General features: G+C 51.0%; 1 protein-coding gene across 1 annotated transcript in view; it reads right to left on the bottom strand.

Annotated features, from left to right (window-relative positions):
* The window catches only part of plxna1b (plexin A1b), a 183,512-nt gene that overhangs the window by 38,416 nt on the left and 123,382 nt on the right, over positions 1-21,714 (bottom strand). Inside the window, exons 10-12 of the mRNA XM_076014237.1 lie at positions 19,542-19,742; positions 7,783-7,879; positions 4,865-5,055 (exon numbers count right to left, since the gene is read on the bottom strand). Of these exons, the coding sequence (XP_075870352.1) occupies positions 4,865-5,055; positions 7,783-7,879; positions 19,542-19,742 (489 nt within the window). The remainder of the gene's footprint in view (positions 1-4,864; positions 5,056-7,782; positions 7,880-19,541; positions 19,743-21,714) is intronic.

The raw sequence follows: 21,714 nt of genomic DNA, 5'->3' as shown, positions 1-21,714 counted from the left end.
CCCCCCCCCCCCCCCCACAGCCGGTCCCGTCCCCCTGGAAGTCTGGGAGAGGTGTGCCGAGGTGCTAATGGCTACCCGAGGCTAGCCCAGCCGCTAATCACCGTCTCATTCATTCTGGGCCCGCAGCGCAGACAATGGCTCCTTCGGTAATCAGTCACTGGTTAGTATAATTAGGCTGAAGCTAATTGGATTAAACCTGGTGGTGGTGGTGGCGGTGTAGTATGGAACCATTTGTTGCAGGGGGTGAAGGGGAAGTTGTGAGATGGTGAAAAGCTTTACGGTTGCACTTGATCTGACTTTTCTCAATAAAGAGACGACCCGGTAAGGCTCAATCCCATTACACCCTTCTCAGCCATGTATCCTCCAGATGCCCCCATTCATGAAGCGATAAAGGGGCGGGGCCAATGTCTAGGGCAAAATCAAACTTGAAAATGTGTCATTGTGTGATGCTAAGCTAACGGGTAGCCTCTCGGTGAGGCTCATTCTCATGCAAAACTCTTATTTCTCCCCCTGGCTACCTGATGCTGAGCTCATTACAGGGGAGGTGGCAGGTTGGTGGAAGCCACAGGTGTTCCGGACACAGCGGGAACAAAAGCTCCGGAGTCGGGTCGGCCCGCCGCTGAAATGCCACGGCGATATAATTAAGGAGTGTTTTTCCTCGTCTTCTTCTTTTCTTCTCCTCACAGCGGCTCACACCCTCCTTCCTTGCCCTTTTCCTCCCCCTCTTCTTCTCCTCCTTCACACTTCTGCGTCTTTTTAATTCAATCTTTATCTGTCTGACTGGCTGCATTCCGAGCCGGCTGGAGGGGCGGGGACAAAAAGAGACCCGTCGGAATCTTCAGATATTGTCATTGAATCTCTTCTTTCTCTCTCCGTAAGCGGCGAGCTTATCGAAGAGCAAACAAAGACGCGAGCCGCGACATCCACGGACAACAACAAAGAACTGACAACAACAACAACAACAACAACAGTTTTGATCAAAGCCAGCGGCTCCATCCTCCTCTCGTCCGCTCCACACTCATTCAGACTCCCTTCATCCCGCCACTGTCAGATGCTTTGTGTGCGAGGCCCATTGTGGCCGGAGTGAGATACAGATAGCATCTTGTAGTTATATGGAGGGGAGGAAAAAAAAACCCAACAAGAGAATTCACAATGTTGATAATAATAATAATAATAATGATAATAATAATAATGTTAATAATAATACTCATGAGTTCCCCCCCAACCCTTTTGTGATCATTGTAGCCTCTCTAGAGGATGGACGGCGAGGGGAGGAGAGAGAGGTGAGGGAGGGGCGGTCAGAAGAGAATGTTGTCAGGCGGCAACGAGGGATGGAGGAGGACAAAAAACAAAAACGGATGAAAGAGGATGAAACACAACGTCTGACCAAAGCCATTATGTGCAGCCTGATAAATTAGAGATCACAGAGGAGAATAAAGGAGGGAAATAGAGCGCGGAGAAGTGTGCCACATGCTAAAACAGCACCACCACACACACACACACACACACACACACACACACAAACAACACTGGCACGGCCCGCCTTGTTTTAATTGGTTTCTGAGGGCCGTGGCTAATGCTGCTCCCGTCCCTCAGGAGGAGGCGGGCAGGAGATGATGGATGACGGAGGGCCGGGCGGCGTCCAAGGCCAGAGCTAGGACACTGCTGCAGCACACTGGGACGCAGCATTAGGCTCTCGCACTGTCTGTGTGTGTGTGTGTGTGTGTGTGTGTGTGTGTGTGTGCATGAGCCTCCGGGACGGCCATCCTTTAGTTAGCACTTATTTCATCTCTGATTGAAACCCTTTTTATTTCTATGTGTGTGTGCGTGTGCGTTGGCATGTGGTTGTCGGCTTTCGGTTGCACGACGTTATGCACGTGCAGCCACATGTGAAAGTAGCGTTACTTAATCCTAGCGCACCACAGAGACAAAGAGGGGGAAACTTCAAGTGCCACTGGTCACTGAAAAGCCCCATAAAACATCACTTCCTGTTTGCGTCGCGGCGCTGCTTTAGCAGAACATCCAAACAGGAAGTGGAGCTTCTAGAGAAAAAATAAAACACCTAAAGGGTGAGTTTAAATGCTTGGAGCATTAAGAACTCCTGATAGCTGTGTGTGTGTGTGTGTGTGTGTGTGTGTGTGTGTGTGTGTGTGTGTGTGTGTGTGTGTGTGTGTGTCCGCGAGCTCCTCCTCCTCTCTGGTCCAACACTGTTTATTATCCCGTCTGGATGAAACTAGCAGCTAATCCCTGAGCTAATGGCCACAGCAGGAGGCGGCTCGCTGTAAAAAAGACTAACAAAGCAGAATGAATCAAGTGAAAGAAAAAAATATATATATATGTATTTTAAATGGGAGGATGAAGAAGGGGCTCAGGGATTCGGGAAAAATAAAAATGTTATGGAGGCAAAGTAATATTCAATTTGTGCGGTGGATGCGGCGCAGTTTGGGAGCGCTGAGGGATGAAATAGCGGAAGAGAGGCGAGAGATTTCCTTCCCTTTTTTTTCCAGCGCCACCTCCGGCTTCTTCTTTGGGCATTAAATGTCACACCGTAAATGTCAAAGGTGGAGGAGCGAGGTGGAGAGTGGCAGCCGGCGAGATAACGCCGCTCCCTGATTCCTCTCTGCTATTCTTTTTTCCCCTTCTCTAACCTACAGCAGCAGCCTTCGTCTTCCTCCTCCTCCTCCTCCTCCTCCTCCTCCTCCTCCTCCTCCTCCTCCTCCTCTTCCTCCAGCTGCTGCTTTTTGACTGCCACCAACATCTTGCCCCCCGGGCCAGGATTTACCTCTCGATATGCATGCAGGAGAGCACGCTTGCAAGCACACACACACACGCACACGCACACACATCTGCTCCTCAACCCTTCACACACACACACACACACGACCCAGTTGCCTCTGAACCCTTGTTTCTAAGAGATAAGTGAAGCGGGTGCGAGCAGAGAGCACCAGCTAACAGATTTATCTCGCACGCCGCTGCCCCAATTATCCAATATCTCCATTACGGCGGCGTCACGCAGGAAATGCACGCAGGGCTGCTCGCCGTCAGCAAGTCTGCGTGTGTGTGACAGAAAGGGCATCCTGTATCAGTCAGGCCGGGAATTTGTTTTGGCCATTTCTCTGCACTTGTTAAGAGAGAGTGAGAGACGTGTGTGTGTGTGTGTGTGTGCGTTCTTGATGTTCAAATTTAACACCAAGCGTCTCAGGGCCGTCGGTGAACTTTCTGATGTGCTTGCTAAAAGATGTAGCGGTGGAAATGAACCCTTTGTGATGTCACCGAGGGCACCGACACCTGAGGTCACCCCTGCCCAGGTGTTGGCTCCGCCTTTTGAGACAGACTTGCTTTTTTTTTTTTTTAATCCCAATTAAGTCAAATACCAGAAGAACTGTTTTGTTTTTTTTGTCAGAAGGCTGCAAACAGCGGGCTAAATTAGCCAATTTTTTTTTTTTGGATCAAGCGCATCTTTTTTTTCCAGATAATGATTCCTGGACACATTTAAAAGTGGAACTGCCCCGATTGCCCTCCTTTGCTAACCTGTAAGCGAACCTTTGGGAAGTGTTTGACTTTTTTCGCCCCTGATAATGACTTGGACCTCAGTCTTGGACCAAAGTCCAGGATGAAAAGTCGACATCAGAGTGTCTGTGTAATGTGGGACCTTTAAGCTGAGGAGGGAGACGGAGGACAGGTAAGACCAGATTTAGCTGTAGGTGGGTTCAGAAGGTTGAGTGTGTGTGTGTGTGTGTGTGTGTGTGTGTGTGTTGGATCCAGCGGCTCTGCTAACGTTGGCAACAGATGGATGCGCCGTGGTGTTTAGACGCCTTCGCTCACCCGTCCTGTCAGATGCACACACAGACACACACAGACACGCACTCTGCACCCATGGTGGGACACAATTAGCACACCACCACATTCTCTGTTGCTCTGTTTCTCCCTCCAGCGCTCGATCGCTCGCTCCAGACGACCGCCTGCCCTCACTCCCCTTCAGGTGTGTGTGTGTGTGTGTGTGTGTGTGTGTGTGTGTGTGTGTGCAGCCGTCATCTCCGATCACGTCAGTGTGTTTGGTCGTGGTGTGTGTGAACTGCCTCCTCCTGGCCGGCCCATCTGTGTTGTGCTAGCTGTTGCTCCTCCCCGCTGCCTCTCCTCCCATGATGCCTTGCTTCCCTCGCCGGGGGACCCGAGTCATGACGCGGCGCGGGCAGACCCCCCCCCCCCCCCCCCCCAGTTTTTCGCAAAATAAAAGCGATATTTCTACAATTTCTACAAAGTATAATTGTGATTTGCAGGTGTTTCCACTGAATGGTGTGAAGCGCATAAGCAGCTCCGGTGATGTGTAAATGCACACGACGCTAAAACACCTTAAACAAATATTGGGAACTTCTATTCTACTATGTATCCGCACAGCGATGCTTCTTCATGGCAATTCATTAATTTGTGTGTGTGTGTGTGTGTGTGTATTTTTATTGACATTTTTACCCCGTTATGCAAACTGCATGTCGGCAGGGCGACATGAAACACGCTTAAACTGGCTCTCAAACACTCATCTGACTGCGACGGCCACGTCCACCACTGTTAAATCCCGCCGTTAACCCGAAATCTGAAAGCTGTTTCGCCAAATTGCGGCAATCTTATCAGCCGAGGGAGCTCAGGGCTCACTCTCTACGTTTGATCCGGCATAAATAAGTGTACACAGCAGTTAGAACGCTGAACCCTTTTGAAACCCGGCTCCTGCTGTATTGTCGACAATAACTGCAAAGTGTTCCCAGTGGGTTTGTTCCTCCGCCGGCTCTGTTTCACCAGAATGTTTGCGTGTGTGTGTGTGTGTGTGTGTGTGTGGGGGGGGGTGCTTGTGGCCACCGCTGCACGTTACCTTGGTGATCTTGGGGTGCGCGCAGCGGCTGTTGCCGGTGGTGGCGTGCATCCAGGTGCTCTCCTGGAGGGTGCACTCCTGCCGCAGCGAGCACTTCTTCTCCTGCACGCACCAGCCGCACTCGAAGCGCGGGTTGGCCTTCAGACACATGCCGCAGCTGTCCCGCAGCGCGTAGCACTTGTACAGGTGCGCTGGTGAGGAGACAACAAAAAAAAAAAAAAAAAAAGAAGAGAATTGCATTAAAGGGAAACGTCTAATTGGAAGAGGGAGTCTGGGGAGGAAAAATAATGAAATAAAAAAATAAAAAATAAACATTGTAAAGTAGCGTCTGCTGTATAATTGCGATCTAACTCAACAGATAAACAACCTGAGGGGCAGAACGGTTTCCAAATAGTTTATTTGCATTCATTTCAAGCTGCATTTCACACATACATTTGCAGAAAAAAAAAAATACAAATAAAAAAAGTTAAGTGGCTCTGACAGAGTTTTCTTCCGTGGCCTCGGGAAGCCGACGGTAAAATCTTCTCTCTCTCTCTCTCTCTCTCTCTGCCACTCCATCCCTAAATCCCATTGGTCACGGAGCAGCTTGAAAGCAACCCTGTACCAATTACCGGCTGCTAAATGACTCCTCTCTAATTACATTAACATATCAGTGTTTAAGACAAGTGAGCGTTGCTCACACGCTATCAGATGATTACCGTGATTGGGAATTAGGGAGGGTTTGGGGGAGCGGGAGGGAGGGAGGTAGGGAGGGGGGGTGGAGGGAGAGATAGAAGGATGGATGATGTCCCGGGGCACTCGGTCGCCCGCTCGTGCACTTGGAGGAGATTCAGACGCCAGATAAGAAAACACAATGTAAAGACGCGGTGATGCACGGCGCCGAGAGGCGGCGCGTCCTCGCCTGAGACTCTTTGACCGAGTCGCAGACGAGAAGTGGAGGATTATGGGTATGTTTTTCTTTGTTTGTTTTTCGTGATTCGTTTTCCGTCGGCGGGAGTTGAAACGCGATACCCGGGCAGCCTGGCCGCGTCCAAGGCTGCCGGGACTGACGTCGATAGATCGGACAAAACGAGGAGGGGGGGGGTTGAGTGGGGGAGGGGTGGTGGTGTTCAATTACTGACAAAATGCTAACGATCGCTGCTTGAAGATGTACACGCTAATTTAAAGGCCCAGGGTAGAACATTTAGTGGCGTGAAAACGTGGATTTAAATCATTCTAATGGGGCGTCTTCCATTATCCCACCATTATCCCCGTTATTGTCCCCACTGTTATCCCCCAGCTTGCCCTGTCCGGGGATTTGAGTATTGCCAATTGTGCACTTTTGGATTTGAATTGTTTTTGGAGACAAAAAAAAAAAAAAAAAAAAAAATACACATTGGAATTATAAATGTGACCGTCACTGCAAGCTTGGGAAAAAATATTGAAAATCTATACATTTGTGGGAAGGATGTTTGGTCTGTTTGTCCTCATGCAAATTGCTTCATTTACACACAGAATTCCGCCGACTCGTGCAGCTTCTTGTTGTGGTGGCGTCAACAGACCCTGCGGGTCGCTGTGGGCTCCGGCCACGACGTTACTTCACCTCACAGCAGGGGAATAATGTTACAGGGCTACCGCTGCGCCGTTACAAGCCTCAATAATTATGGCGACAGTCCCAGGAAAAAAAAAAAAAAAGAAAGACTGTCCCACCAGTAATTACATCCTATAGACATGATCTCATTGTCTTCCCCCAGCGGCGGCGCAGACGTTGCGTTTAATCATCACTGACACGCTGCTTTTGTGTTTGGGGGCCGAGGCGCTGAGTTACCAAGAGCCAAAAAAAAAAAAAAAAGAAAGAAAAAAAAAAGCAGCTTGAACACACTGGCGGGTCAACTAAATATCAGGTGGGATCAGTTTGGAACGTTTGTGAGAGAAAAATGCGATGAAACAACTGACAAGGGGCCATGCAGTTCAGTTTGGTTAAAAATTGAATTTGAAACGGCAATAATTTATTCATCACCGGTCAAAGTTTCGGTAAGGGAGACGTAAGAAAATCTGAGAGAATTTCTAATGGAACCTTATCAAATTGATGTGTAACGCATTTTTACTCTTTCTGGAAATAGAGAGGAGAAACTTGAGTCCTTGAGTTTTGTTGAAAAGCTCTTCTGCCGTCTTAACATCTTTCGGGCTAATCTCTCTTTACATAATCCTTCAGCTGAGGAGCCAAAATTTAGCTCAACAGATTAAAAATGTATTTTTTTTTTTTCTTTTTCACTTCACAGGGAACCTTTGCGCTACTTCCTTTGTCGCAGGTTCTTCACTTCACTCTCGGGCCTGTCGCTGATGTGACCAGAGGACGAATCTGTTGGCCAAACAGCTGGCAGAGCAACTTTCAGTCAGCGGGTCCGACACGGAGGTCACGTGACCTCCAGCACGCGGCTGTAGGTCTTTGTAAAAAAACACTTAACGCACAGTTGAGGGTTTGCGGCGTCTTAATGAATGCAGCTGGCACTGATGTGAGAGTTTTATAGTATATAGGGTAACATAACAGTTTTATTAGGTAGTAACTATGTGAGTCAGACATATTTAATGGGAATATGAGTGTTTAGGTGAACACTGATGATGGTGGCCATTCAAAAATGTATTGGTTGAGTCTGCAGCTTAAGTCTGTCTGTGTCCAGAGTCAAAAGAGAAATATTTTTATTCTATTAGTAGAGGTGCTGGATTTTGAGCAGATTCTTCACACAGTTTTCTCCATGTTTTCACTGAATCCGATTTAAATGCAAGCAGACAAAATTGGCCTTCAGTAGGAACACAACTATACAAGGTATACAGAGTGTATACCAAGGTCCTGATGGACCCACTATCAAGATTACTATCTGCCCCCATACTCCACTGAATGCACCTTAAAGACTAAACACACTGAAGCACGAGCTCACCTTTAATGTTGTAGGGGTTGTCGATGACAAACATCCCGTTCCAGACCACGGACAGGTCCACCGGCAGGTCGCTGATGTCATTGCCCTCGTACGTGTACTGAAAGATGAAACACAAGGAGACGGTGGTGGTCAGCAGCAGCAGCAGCAGCAGCAGCAGCAGCAGCAGCAGCAGCAGCGTATAGATTCCTAAAACCATGACATCACACTCATATCTCTAATGAAATGTCAGACAAGGGGACGAGGGGAGCGGCGCCCTGCGCTCAGCTGCAGGCTGCCGCTGGAGTCGCAGCCTCTGGCGCTGAAAGGGCCATAAAGATGAGTGATGAAAGAAGAGCTACAGTGTGATTTTAACACGCAGCACATCCGCCGCCGCCGCCTGACAGAGCGGCGGGCTTGATTAAGAGATTGGAATCCCCATCAACCGTGTGACTCATTCCATTCGGGTGATGAATGAAAAGTGTAATGTATCTCCGACAAATAACGCGTTTGTCTAATTTCATTTTTGCATCCTGAACTAATAAGAGTTGAATTATAATTGACTCATTGCCGCTGTAATCAGTTTTATGGAATTGCTTTAAACGAGACGATGGGGGGGCCCCCCGGTGGCGCTAACTGCGGGTATCGCCGGCGGTGCACGTGGGAAGCCCCTCCCAACCCCCAGACACATGAATCATCCACCGCAATCATCACCGCAAAAGAGAATTTCAGTTTTTTAGAACTCATCCCTTCGCTGAATCACGGCTCTCTAAAGTCCACACCTGAGACGTGTTTCGCTCCACCTGTCTTTCACAACAGGAAATGGGAGCCTCGTTTTCAGACGCTTCCCGTCTGGCAGAAGCTCACGCCAGTCGAGGTGTCCTGAGCCGTCCTGGCGGTGCGGTCACTATCTCTCCCCCGGCCTCGGGGCGAGAGATTGCAGGACTCCTCTCCCCGAGTGGAGTGGCGATAAAAGCCGGAGTGAAAGCCGGCGGCCCCGGGGCTACGCGGCTACGCAACTGATCCCATCGAGCTACAACTTTGCCGCCGTGTGATATCAGCCGCTGCGGCCTAATGCTGGCAGATCTATCTTGACATCTGTGCTATTACGGCGTTTGGAAAGAGTCTGACGGAGCAGTTAGGAGGAAGAGGAGGAGGGGGAAAGCAGAGGGGGGGTGGGGGGGCAAAGGCGTGTGCAGAGACAAGATAAGGAAATGAGAGGACGAGGCAAAGTCATAATGCATAAACGCTTGATTAATTCATTCTTCACATTCTTGAGATTGGGCGATTTTCATTTAGCGAGCCTCGAAGGTGAAAGTCATGATATCCCAACACAGGAGAGGGAGTGTGTGAGTGTGTGTGTGTGTGTGTGTGTGTGTGTGTGTGTCACAGGAAATATCACTTTGCTCTGGGACATTTGTTTTTGAGACGGAGCTGTGATGTTTTTTAAAAGAGGAAAAAAAATCACCAGCAGTAAACAAGATTTTATGCAAAGTCCACAAGGAGGAGCATTTAATCGCACTTCATAAACCAATGCTGGCCAACGTAATTAGAATTCCCATCATTTCCTCCCTGCCAGTGGAAGGTAGGTGGTTCCTGCCCAACGCTGCCTATTGGCCGCTCTTCACTGCCACGGCAGCTAAAGCTCCGCCCCCAAAACCATCCTGCATCTTCCCGCTCAGAGTCGTAAAAACGGCCCAGACGACGGCTTGTCAAGAAGGATGAGTGAGGCTGAAATCTAGGGCCACAGGCAGCGCTGCAAGGTTACTTCTGTACCGCACACACACATACACACAAATCAGGTGATTAAGAAGAACCGCGAGCCGACCGGAGGAAAATCAGCGTCTGTTTGTGCAGCGGTTTTACTGTGGATTTATTTTCCCCTGAAGTGATAAACTAAATATTCAAAGACCTGCTGATCTGCCGCTAATTAAAATAACGGCTGGCTGCAGCTTTCAGCAAAAAAAACAAAAAAACAGATATAGATTGAAAGAATCTTTGAAATAACAAAAAAAAAAAAAAAAAAAAAAACCCAGGCAGGTCCAACAGAGGAGCGTTTCTGCGCCGAGAAAAACAGCAAATGTGGCGGAAAGTGCCGGCAAAAATGGAAGAGACGGGTCGGAAAACACAGAGTCGGCTGCAGAGGAGGCAACGAACGGAGAGCTGGAGGAAGGGAAGGCAGTGGAAGTGGAGGGAAAGAGAGGTGGAAGGGAGAGGATGACACGGCAGCCAGGGCGAGGAGGAAATATTGGGGGTGAGGGCAATAGAGAGAGGTGATTGTGTGTTATTCCGAGGACACCATTCATTTACACACGGAATAAGAGGCCGGCGCCGCGCGCTAAGCGCCTGAACTGGTGGAGGCTAAAGTGAAATTGGCATTTTCAATTTGTTCCCTGACATGTCTGCCCCGCTCCTTTCACACATTCCTCTGCCTCGCCCACTCCCCGCGCACCCCCCACCGCCACCCCCACTCCCTCCATCCCCCACTTCCCCTTTTTACCTCTTTGCAAACCTCCTCCTCCCCCATCAATCTCACTAGGACTTTCTCCCGCCTGCCTCCAAAGCCGGCCGGAATGCCCACAGTCCCAGACTCGGAAAATATGGAGCATGTTGCCTTATCTCCAACAGCAAACACGTCTTGAGGAAATGTGAAAAAAAGGAAGAAAGAAAAGCATCCAAGTGCAAAATAAAGGACGTGGATGGCAAAGTGCAAACAGGAAGTGAGGGGAAAAAAAAAAGATGGATAAAATCAAATGAGAATGCAGGAGGACCAGCTGGTGGCGAGAGCTGGTGATCCACAGCCGTCTGCTGCCGTCGTTCCTCCGCTGAGCTCCGACAGCTTCAACCCCACCCCACCAGAACCGTGGACCTTCCTCCTCCTCCTCCTCCTCCTCCACCCGCAGACCACCCAATTAGCCCAGGAACACGAGGAGATGGAGGGAAGGCGTGTGAGATGCAAGCGAGACAAAAGAGGAGCGGGAACAAAAAAAAAAGAAAGGGAAGAGGATGTTCAGGGATGCTGCGGTGAGGAGATGCGGATGCACTGACAGATAAAGAGGTAACGGGGAAGGTTGAGGAGACGGAGGAGATAAAGCAGGGAGTCCAGGCTGACGAGGAAGACCAGATAAAGTCCCAGGCTCATCTCGCCCCCCGACAGGAGGAAGATGTTCAGACACTATCAGCTTGGGTTGGAGTTTGACCTCCGCGGAGGTTCGTTCAAACCCGGATTCTTAATATCTTTCACCACTTTTTGTTCTTGCCAGCGACAGCATCGATGCGTGAGAAAAACGCAGGTTTCAAAAACTCTGTTTCTGCTTCTCAACCAGCCTCCTTCAGACCGGCTGCGGCAGTCACCCATTTAAAAAAAATCGCATGGCATTGCATCTTTATGGCCCAGGTGGGCTGAATTCAGAGCCGTAATGGTGGCGTACACTCTCCCTCTCCTACCTACTGCCTCCTGCAACGTGTTTCCCTGCTTCCAGAGGGCCATAAATAAATTACACTGCGCCGGCTCCTCACATCCACGGCCTCCGTGCACGTCCCTGGTTGGTGTCCGTACACAGAGCGCTGTGTGTGTGTGTGCGTGTGTGTGTGTGTGTGTGTGTGTGTGTGTGTGTGTGTGTGTGTCACGCTGGTTGGTGTTGTGCGGACGAGGGTCACACCAGGGCTGCAACCAGTGAACAATGGAACCGGTTTCAGCACCAACACTCGCAGCTTGAACGCAGTTTCTGTAAACTTGGAGCAGCAGCTGATCAATAAACCCCCCCCCCCCCCCCCCCCCCACACACACACACACACACACACACAACAACTGCAATGAACCAGAGCTCCCTAAAGAGATAAATATCCTGAAAACAAAACAAAACAAAACAAAAAAAAACACCACAATTTTTCTTTTACCTGATTTGTTCTTGCTTTTAAAATTTTCATCATGTCAGACCCAACATAATAACCGCCTACGAGGACACGGATTCACCTTTTGCCTAAAACCCCCACGTGCAGTGCACCCCAGAGAGGCAGCAGCAGCAGCAGCAGCAGCAGCAGCAGCAGCAGCAGCAGCAGCAGCAGCTGAGGCAATAACAGCAGCTTGTCCTCCTCCCTCCTCCTTCCATCCATGTCGGGGCCACGTGTTTACACACAGCCATCCTCAGAGGGAGTGTGTGTTCAGGGAGGGAAACCCCCCCGATGCGGCTCTGTATGTAACTTCACGGCAAACATGAATATTTAGCGAGGTGGGGAGTGCGTGTTAGTGTGTCTGTGTGTGTGTGTGTGTGTGTGTGTTTAACGTGGATGGGAAGGGTAGAGGTAGGGGGAGGGTGGGTGGGTACAGGTTAGGTTATGATCCAAATCTCATCCGCTCTCATTGCACTAAAGGCTTATTAAACTTTCATGGGGAAGCGGTATTGTTGCACAACCAGGCGGCGCTCGCCGGGGGAAAAAACCACCACTTCCACTCGCTTCTATTTGCTGCGCTGCAAATTCCAATAAGGAAATGCAAACAGTGGGAAGGACGCTCTGGAAAGGTCGAGGGCTTAGCGTGCATGCTGTGGAGGCAGAGAGGGAGATGTAAACAGAGGCAGAAATCAAAATGTTCCGAACTGTATGATTTAGTCCCGAAGCTTAATATGCATCTAACGGGCATATTATAGTGTCCTTAATGGAAGAGGTTATTAACTGATTCAGCATCAGAATCCCTTTACTGTCATCACACAACGTAGAACGCAATTGAAAAGCTTCATTTCAAAAGCCCAATATTAAAGTTTTAGAAACTGATAAATAAGAGGCGGACCGTTGTCTACATGTTTATTGCTCATTTATGTCATTCAGGACGGTCACAGCTCTCGGGAAGAAACTGTTTTTCAGTCTGCTTGCTTTTACTATGATGCATCTGCAGCGCCTCCTTCCTGCACAACATTAAGTGAACATTAAGAAAGCGGATGGAAAGAAATAAAAGCGGCAGTTGCGAGGAGGCGGCGGCACCGGGACCGAATGCAGACGAGCTTCTGCTTCTGTAGTAATTAGTCGCTTCCTTCACTCTCGAGCTGCCTGTGATACCTGGATCCCCTCAAATAAACCAGCATCAAAACAGCCTCAGGACCGGTCTGAGGGGAAGCTGGAGGCGGCTGCCTGCGTTTCATCTCGAGGTGGCGCCGCCAGTCATGGTTAAATGAGAGGCGACTTCGCCTTGGACTTCAGTCCACGTCGGCAGCCGGCGCAGGCCGAGGTGACGCACGGACGCAGCCGGGGCGCTGGACCCACCACGTGAGGGGAGTGTGTTCAGGAGATATGGCCTTAGAGTGTGTGTGTGTGTGTGTGTGTATGTGGATGGGGGGGATGCTATAGCCTACACCCCAGTAAATGCACATACACACACATCTTCCAGGCAGATAGGGCTTCCTAATCAAGGATCAAGTAGTAATCCTCCCTATAGCTTAGCCTGTGTGTGTGTGCGTGTGTGCGTGTGTGTGCGTGTGCGTGTGCGTGTGCGTGTGTGTGTGTGCACGCGCGCGTAATAGTGTTGGGTGGCGACTCCCATGCAGCGTGGAATCGGCCTGGGCTCATAATAGGGGCCTGTTAGCCAGTGCTAATCGCTAATGCTAACAGGATTGCAGGGCACGGCTGGACCCAGCTTATCTCTCGCAGGCACACAGACACACACAGACACACAGACACACACACACACACACACACACACACACACACACACACACACACACACACACACACACACACAAGAACACAGGCGTGCGCATACATGCTAACTCACACAGCGTCGCCAGTGACGGGGAGGGAAAGTTGTGGCCTGAGAAACACGGAGGTCTGCAGCTGGAGCTTCAAGCTTCACCTCTGAGCAGTGGTGCATTCCAGCATTTTCGGTGCTAACCTGGGAGGGATATTTGTGCCCGTTGTGACATCACAGGGGGCAGATTTTCCTACTCCTTCTACTCCTCTTCCTTCCACCTCCTCTCTCCTCTCATCAGTTCAACTACAGCAGCACAATCGTACTTTAATTAATCACTCCGTCTGCATCTCGCCTCCATCAATCCACGGACACAAAGCTCAGCATGGAGTGTGTGTGTGTGTGTGTGTGTGTGTGTGTGTGTGTGTGTGTGTGTGTGTGTGTGTGTTGGGGGGGCATTCAGAGGAAAGGTTACAGGGTGGTGGCGATAGAAGGAGGCAGATATGAGGAATAGACGGCAGCGGGAGCGGTGGGGGGGGTAGATGACATATGCTAATGAGCGAGCGGCGATTAATTCTCATTTCTCCGGGACGAGAGCGCGTGGGAGGCGTCGGAGCGAAGGGCAGCAGACAACGACGACGACAGGTCGGGACGGCAGGAAGTCAACTCCTCTCTTCCTCTTCCCTCTTCTAACAGAGGTCTCATTCAGAGACCCCGGGATGAAGTTTAAATCAGCGCAGGATTAAATCCTGCTCTGTGGTGGCGCACACACACACACACACACACACACACACACACACACACACACACACACACACACACACACACACACCTTCCTGCTGCAGCTATTTATTACAAATTAAAGCGGTGTCAGTGTGTGCTGTGGCCGACTGCGGTGGCAGCTCCAGTGTTTATATCTCATTAAGGCGAGCCAGGCCACGCCAGACCAGGCTGTACCACGCTCCGCTGCCGCTGGCCTCCACCGCACCTCTCATTAGCCTCTTTTCACACTAGCGCTGTGTGTCTCTCTGTGTGTGTGTGTGTGTGTGTGTGTGTGCAAAAAAAAACACGACAATTCTAAAGGTAAAGAAAAGTGAACATTATATGTATTTCAGCGCTTTTACTGTGGAGCACAGTTTAGAAAAATCCCTGAATTTCTTCTTCTGAGAAGAAGGAAGTGAGGCGACACACACACACACACGCTCTCCTCCATTCATCCTTCTATCCATCCCTCCACACATCACTCCTTCAGAAGAGGAAGCACATTGTTCCTCCTCCTCCTCCTCCTCGTGCATCTCCACATTTGCATGGCTGCTTCCTCCAATTCTCCCTCCTGCCGTCATCCTGCAAGTCCGCGCGCTGCCTGCTCTCACACAGTCACGCACGCACGCACACACACGCACGCACACACACACACACACACACACGGCGCACGCAGGAGCGGCCATCTCAGCCTGCCCGCCTGCAATTCATCATCATTTTATCTGCCTTAATTGGATGCCATCAGGACCCCTGATACTTCCCATTTCTCCGTTAACAAACAGCAGCTCAGCAGACACACACACACACACACACACACACACACACACACACACACACACACACACACACACACACACACACACACACACACACACACACACACTCCATCCCAAACTAGATTTTCTCCTCCTGCCTCCGTGTCTCCTCTTTTTCTTTTCTCCCCCCTTCTCTGGTGAAGGAGTGGTGGTGGAGGCGGAGGTGGGTGGGGCGGGGGGTTGGGGGGGGTTGATGGAGCAGCCGAGCGGTTTATCAGATGGAAGGTAATGGTGTAAGGACGGCGCTGATATTATCCATCCTCTCGTCCCTGCCCCCGAGGGAGCAACAAGAAAGGGGGATGAAGGAGGAGAAGGGGAGGGGGGTGGGGGGGTGGCGAGGAGCAAACAGGAGGGAAAAACAATAAATAAAGGCTTGCGAGGAGGAAGAAGAGGCTGAACTCTCTCTCTCTCTCTGTCTCTCTCTCTCTCTGTCCTCCATCACTCCGGGTCGACGCCCAGCTGCTCCATCGACCCTGCTGACCCACCAGCCGGCCGGCCGCCGTCTGCGTGCACGAGTCAGGGGCGTGCACGAGCCAGGAGCGTGCACGAGTTTACCCACTGATGTGACCCCTCCACCCCCCAGCCAGCCCACAGCTTAGGGTGAGGCTGACCTCTGACCCCCCGCCAGCCTCTGACTGGACCACACACACGGACGTGCTCTCACACACACACACACACACACACACACACACACACACACACACAGGCCTGCGGGTTACAAACCAGGAAGTTAGCGGCGACGACACGGGCAGCCTGTTGTTGTGGTTCGCTGCTGACCAGAGCTAAGTGCTAGCATAAGGCCTGGTGGGCAGCTCCCTGTGTGTGTGTGTGTGTGTGTGTGTGTGTGTGTGTGTGTGTGTGTGTCTGCGGTAACGTGGGCTAGTTTGGCAGCAGGAAACACAGAGGCTGGTCTCTCTTCTCTTCTTCTTCTTTTCCTCCTCCTCCCTCCAGCAAAGTTAGCGGCGTCTCTTCGCAGTGATCCTGCTACTGGACCTCACGCAATCTGCCTTTTCTTCAACTTTGGCTGCTTCCAACCACGCGCAGTGAGGTTTGGCTCGAGAGGAGAAAAAAAAGTGTGAAAAAGGAAATCGGTGTGAGGGAATATTTGGGAGGATGTTTTGCAAAGGAAATAGATGAAAAAAAAAAAAAAGCTTTTTTGGAAGTTGTAACACAGTAAAATTTGAGCTTTGAACGAGTTTTAAATCCTGCCAGTCTTGATTATTCTCTGGCCCACTTTCTTTAAAAGAGAGGAAAAACACACACACTTGTTTTTCCCTCTTTGGAGTCAGCTGGTGCGTACAGTAACCTCACGACAGAAACACGGCCGGCTTTTTTTCTCCTCCTCTATAAGCAGATATGGACAGTCGATACCCCGACAAGGTTAGCAGGGAGCTGATGTTCCGCGATCGCATGTCAGGCGTGTCACACACACATAGAGGGCGTTATTGACGGCCTCCTGTTAGGCGACACCATGCGAGCGTATCGAGTTTTTATGGCGGACGCAGGAGGAGAAAAGCCAAGGAAGCGCGAGTTCGAACCCGATCCCCCGCTGGACGTTCCCGGACGCCGCTGCGGTTTTCCGCCGTTGGGCCTCGGGTGAGCGGCTTTGAGCCCATTCTCTGCTCTGCACTATCACCTTCCCTTTGTTTTGTTTTTCGGCCCTTCTTCACTCTCATCGTTGGCGTTCTGAGCCTCTTTAAGGAAATGAAGCAGTCGTCTGTTACTCCCAGTCATACAGCCACAACAGAATCAACAAGTGAACAAAGTTAAAAAGAGACAGACATACAATAGCAATAAATAATGTAACACTAAAAGGCAAAGTGCAAGTGCAGTGTCTTGCTAGCCCCCCCACTGGCACATCCTCCTCCACCCTCCTGCCTGAAGGTGTTCCACCTTTCATCCACTCGTCTGTCGTCTGCTCCACCGCTCACTGCGCCCTCACCTCCACTCTCCTGCAGATGTTAGGCTAATGGTAACACGGGGATAAACGGTGGATCAGCACCCTGGAGTTTATTCCATTGATTGGCAGTCGACCCCCCTACGCCCCCACCCTCTCCCCTACACCCACCACCTCCTCCACACACACGCTGCTGTTGTTCTTTTGGGTAGAATGAACCCCAAAGCCACCCAAATGCTAAAGCTATCCCGGAGGTCATAGCCTTAGGCACACATGCAAACAAACACGCACACACACAAGCGTGCACAATGACAGAAAGACACTGATTAACTCAGGAAAGTGTTTCTGTGCACCAACAAAAACTGGGGAGTATCATCTGCGTAGCAGTTGAGCTTCATGATTCGCTGAGTCGGTGTGAACGCCGTCAAAGGCAAACACGGAGGGGGGAACACGGCTGGGGACGACAAGCCTCTAAAAAAAAAAGGGGGGAGGGGGCGGAGGAGTGAACTAATATTTAAGATCTTCGTTCTTTTGAAATACAGCTCAGCAGCTATAATAAGATTCGTATCCTAATAATTCATGGCACATAATTACGCTGCTGATCACCGGCTGGGATGAACGACACCTTAATGGTGAGTGCACGCAGCCGCCGTCTCATTCACGCCGCGACCTCACGGGAGACCTCGGAGCTTCTCGCCGCTGTCGAAGCATCTCAGCCGTGCGAGCCGAGTTGCCGCGGCTAATTGCTAACAACGGCTGATTGCTGCTAGGGCAGCTGCTGCGCCCCCGTCAAACGGGGAAAGTCGGCTTTTTGTTTTTTGGCTGCGACTGCGTTCGCCCCGCTGCCTGTTGCCGCCAATTTGCAGCAAAAACATCTGCAGCTTGTCCACTTATACTTTAAATACCTGCATTTTGTATGATACCAGCGGTTGGTGCGAATTTGGGGTTAGCGACCGGCATCGCAGTAGATGGGATGAGTGAACGTCTCTCGGTCGCAAACAAACGTCGCTGGCACCTGAAGATCTCTTGCCGGTGACGCTCGCAGTCGAGAGCCCCAACGCACGATGACTCGTGCATGTTCTTAGTCTGGAACATGCAATCCCTGGATTTTATTTCCTTCTTCTTAACCTGTGTGTAAAAGGGCGGCGACAGCAGCAGCGGCAGCCTGATTTAGGAGGAAAACGAAGAGCTGCTGCTGCTGCTGCTGCAGTGCATTAGGCACATGTGGTGCTGCTGCAGTAATAGACAGGCAGAGGATGAGAGATGAGGACGGAGCAGCGAGGAGAGGAGAGGAGAGGAGAGGAGAGGAGAGGAGAGGAGAGGAGAGGAGAGGCTGCTGCTGCTGGATGAAGAAGAGGAAGAGAGGATGACAGATGGGGGGACGAGGAAGAAGAATGGACGGACGGACGGACGGACGGACGGACGGACGGACGGACGGCGGGCGAGAGAGGCAGAGGGACGGCGAGAGAGGGTTTGGAGTGGAGGTGTAAACATGATCAATCCGCTCCCAACCAGCTCCACAGACACTTCCTTTTCACATTTTCAGCCCCACTGAAGCGCATCGGCTGGCTACCTCTTATCTGTCACGCCGCTTTGAAGACTCACAAACATGAGCACACACACACACACCGGTGCACAATCACAGTGCAGCACACAAGAAGGGCCGCACACCCGCACACACACACACACACACACACACACACAAAAACACACACACACACACACACACACAAAAACACACACAAATTTGGGGCTGTTTGCCTGCACAAATAATGCTGGTAAGAGCCCTTTAATCCAACACCAGCCGCTGAACCTCATCAGCCGACCAAACATCTTCAAACTCAACCACTGATTTCATTCCCACCTGTGTAGTTATTTTTTTATAGGTGCGTGCTGGACACGGCGCCGCTCTTGGTTGGTGGTTTGGTGGTGAAGTCCAAAGTCGTCTGTGAGCGATGCATCAGAACCACCGGCACCCTGCCGATCCCCGGGTCAATGTTCTTAGCGGGATCATGATTCAGTCGCCGAGCTGCGTCGATCGGGCGATCGGCACGAAGAGTAAATGGCGCTAAACGCTAATTAAACCTGAACGGAGCCGCGACGGCTCAGCAGCGTTGGAAGCTGGCGATGAACGTCGGTTGTGAGATTCTGCTGTGTGCGTGTGTGTGTGTGTTGGGGGGGCTAGCATCTTAAATTGCACTATATTCTTATCTTGTCCTATTTATTATGATTTTTATCTTTTCTTATTATTGTTATATTGTACTGTTGATGGTGTTGTTGCTACTGGCACGCAAACATTGACACTGTTCTGCCTTGTGTTCCGTTGCTGCTGTAACAACACAAATTTTCATTCTAGTCAATTCTATTGAAAAAAACTTGAATACCAGCAGCTTCCCAGCCCTCTTTTGGCTCTTTTGGACCGACCACGGCCTCTCCAAGCTGATTGGCCGAGACCTACAGAGGCCGACGCCAACAAGCGACACGGTCGGCCGCCGCCCTCCGACCTCGTCATGGCGCCTGGCAAGAGGCCGGCCGCAGTGAGTGAGGTGACTCGTCGGTCAAGCACAACGACAACAATCCCCTCTCTCCCCTCCCCCTTCCCTACCCCTCCCTCCCGGTCCTTCCTTACCGGTGTTTTCTGACACTGGATGGAGGTGCTGTTGAAGCGCAGCGCCGGCACGTTGTAGGTCTCCCCCTGGATGTGGAAGACGCACTCGTAGTTCCTCTGGCCCGACTGCGGCTGCGGGAGGTTCTTGGCGGCCAGCGTGATGGGCTTGGTCACCCCGACGGGGATGTAGATCTGGGTGGAGGGGAGGATCTGAGGGCAGTCCTGCAACACAAACGCACACAAAATGAAAAATAAATAAACAAGAGGAGACACTCGGATGCGGAGGACGTGACGGGAATGATGCTTTTATTTCCGCCGACGCGAGCCCGAGAGCAAACAGGCAGCAAACAGCGTTAAGATGAGCGCCGGAGTGATGAAATACAGGAGAAAAAAAACCCAAACAACACGTGTTTGTTGATGAAAGCGAGGCGGAAATAAAGGCGGAGAAGCTTCGAGAGTTCCAGCGCCGACTTCACGCCAGATCTGCTGCTGGAAGGCGTCCGGCCTAAAGAGCCGCTTGCGTGTGTTGCAACACCCCCGCTGGCCTTGCACCAACGTCGGAGCGCCGCCCGGCAACAGTGGGGGGGGAGGGGGGGGAATCTAGCTCACCACGATAGAGGCTGTCGACTTCATTATATCAATGTGTGGAATGAAAAGACGAGCTGGAGAACTTTGTTTTTTTTTCTCCCTCTCTCTCTCTCTGTGTGTGTGTGTGTGTGTGTGTGTGTGTGTGTGTGTGTGTGTGTGTGTGTGTGTGTGTGTGTGTGTGTGTGTGTGCGCGCGCGCGCGCGCGTTGACACTGGTCAGAGCTGCGAGCCTCGTCCGGATCATCGGCTCCGCCCACTGACTCTCACCACCGGGGTGAAGACGCCCCGAGGCCGCGCTCTCCCTCCGCAGATTCATGTGGACAAACAACGTTGCTCAGCGCAAAAAAAAAGTTGTATTAATGCACGTCTGCGTTGGCCTGGGTTCTCTCCACCGACTCGGGAGGGAGGGAGGGAGGCGGAGGAGGTGAGGGGAGGGGTGAGGGAGTGATGGGGGGGTGGGGGGGTGGCTGACATGTTGCAAGAGAGCTGGAAGCGAGTGAAGTCACCGCGCAGTTTGGTGCCGTCACCAGCGAGCAGCGACGCTGAGTCTGGGTGGAAGCAGCTCCCAGTGGGACCACACAGCTCACACAGCTCACACCAGCACCGAGGCGGCGCCTTTCTATTAGATTAAAAGTCAATTTGATGCGAATGTCGTAGAAGCCCAGAAATGAAAACCAGGCAGATTTTTTTTGCAAACGGGGCTGCAGTGAATGAAAAAAGGGGGGGCTTACGCGACGCGTCAGTGTGTTAGAAACCGCACTTGCAAGTCGAGCAGTCAAGCGAGGATGCAAACTTCAGTGACATCCATTGGAATTAGCTGCCATTCACGAGAAAAAAAGATTATCCGAGCAATCAAACCTTCAAATTGCAAATCAAGAAACGTGAATGGAAACACACCAGCTGCCACTGAGTCAAGTCTCTCCAATAACATGGGCAACAATTATTTTGTGACCTTGTCTCAGATTATTCAAGCTACAAAGTAGCGGTGGCTTAGTTAACACCTGCCACTACTGCGCTACTTTACCTCTCCTGAAATCATCTCACTGCTTTAGGTCCACTTGGACAACAAAGATGAAATTACTTTCTTCATCTCTCATTATGATATTATGAATCAAAATTTAATGTTACTATGTCTCGAATCTGAAACTAAACGTGAATCTGCCCACCAAGCCGGCTCTCTCTCTCTCCCAGCATCTCATCTCATCAGTCAATTCTTTCACCCCTCCTCCTAGTGGACGTACATGGGGACCTGCGGCTCGTCCCCGGAGCCACGGCACAATGCGGGAGTTTGTTCATTAAGGCTGCTTAGCGGCGGCCTTGTGTGTCCGATCGCACGCAAACACACAACATAATGAGAAAAGGGAACAGAGACAGAGAGGAAGGAGGGAGGTGCAGGAGAGCTGATGTATAATCGACCTGGTGGAGGAGGAAGAGGGTGAGGAAGGGGGGACTTGAAGGATCGAAGAGAGGGGTAAAAAAAAAATAGGAAGAGGAAAAAGAGGAGCAGGAAGTGAGTCTGCGCGGCAGAGGTAGAACAAAGAGGAAGCAGGACGTCAGTCTGATGTCGGAGAAAGACGAGGAGCGAAGGACGGAGAAGAAGAGGAGAA

Source organism: Nelusetta ayraudi, unplaced genomic scaffold (genome assembly GCF_046127955.1).
Source record: "Nelusetta ayraudi isolate G7.1 ecotype Tasmania unplaced genomic scaffold, CSIRO-AGI_Nayr_v1 ptg000168l, whole genome shotgun sequence".
Classification (NCBI taxonomy): Eukaryota; Metazoa; Chordata; class Actinopteri; order Tetraodontiformes; family Monacanthidae; genus Nelusetta; species Nelusetta ayraudi.
The sequence above is the reverse complement of the archived record's forward strand: the minus strand, read 5'-3'. Positions and strand labels throughout refer to the sequence as shown.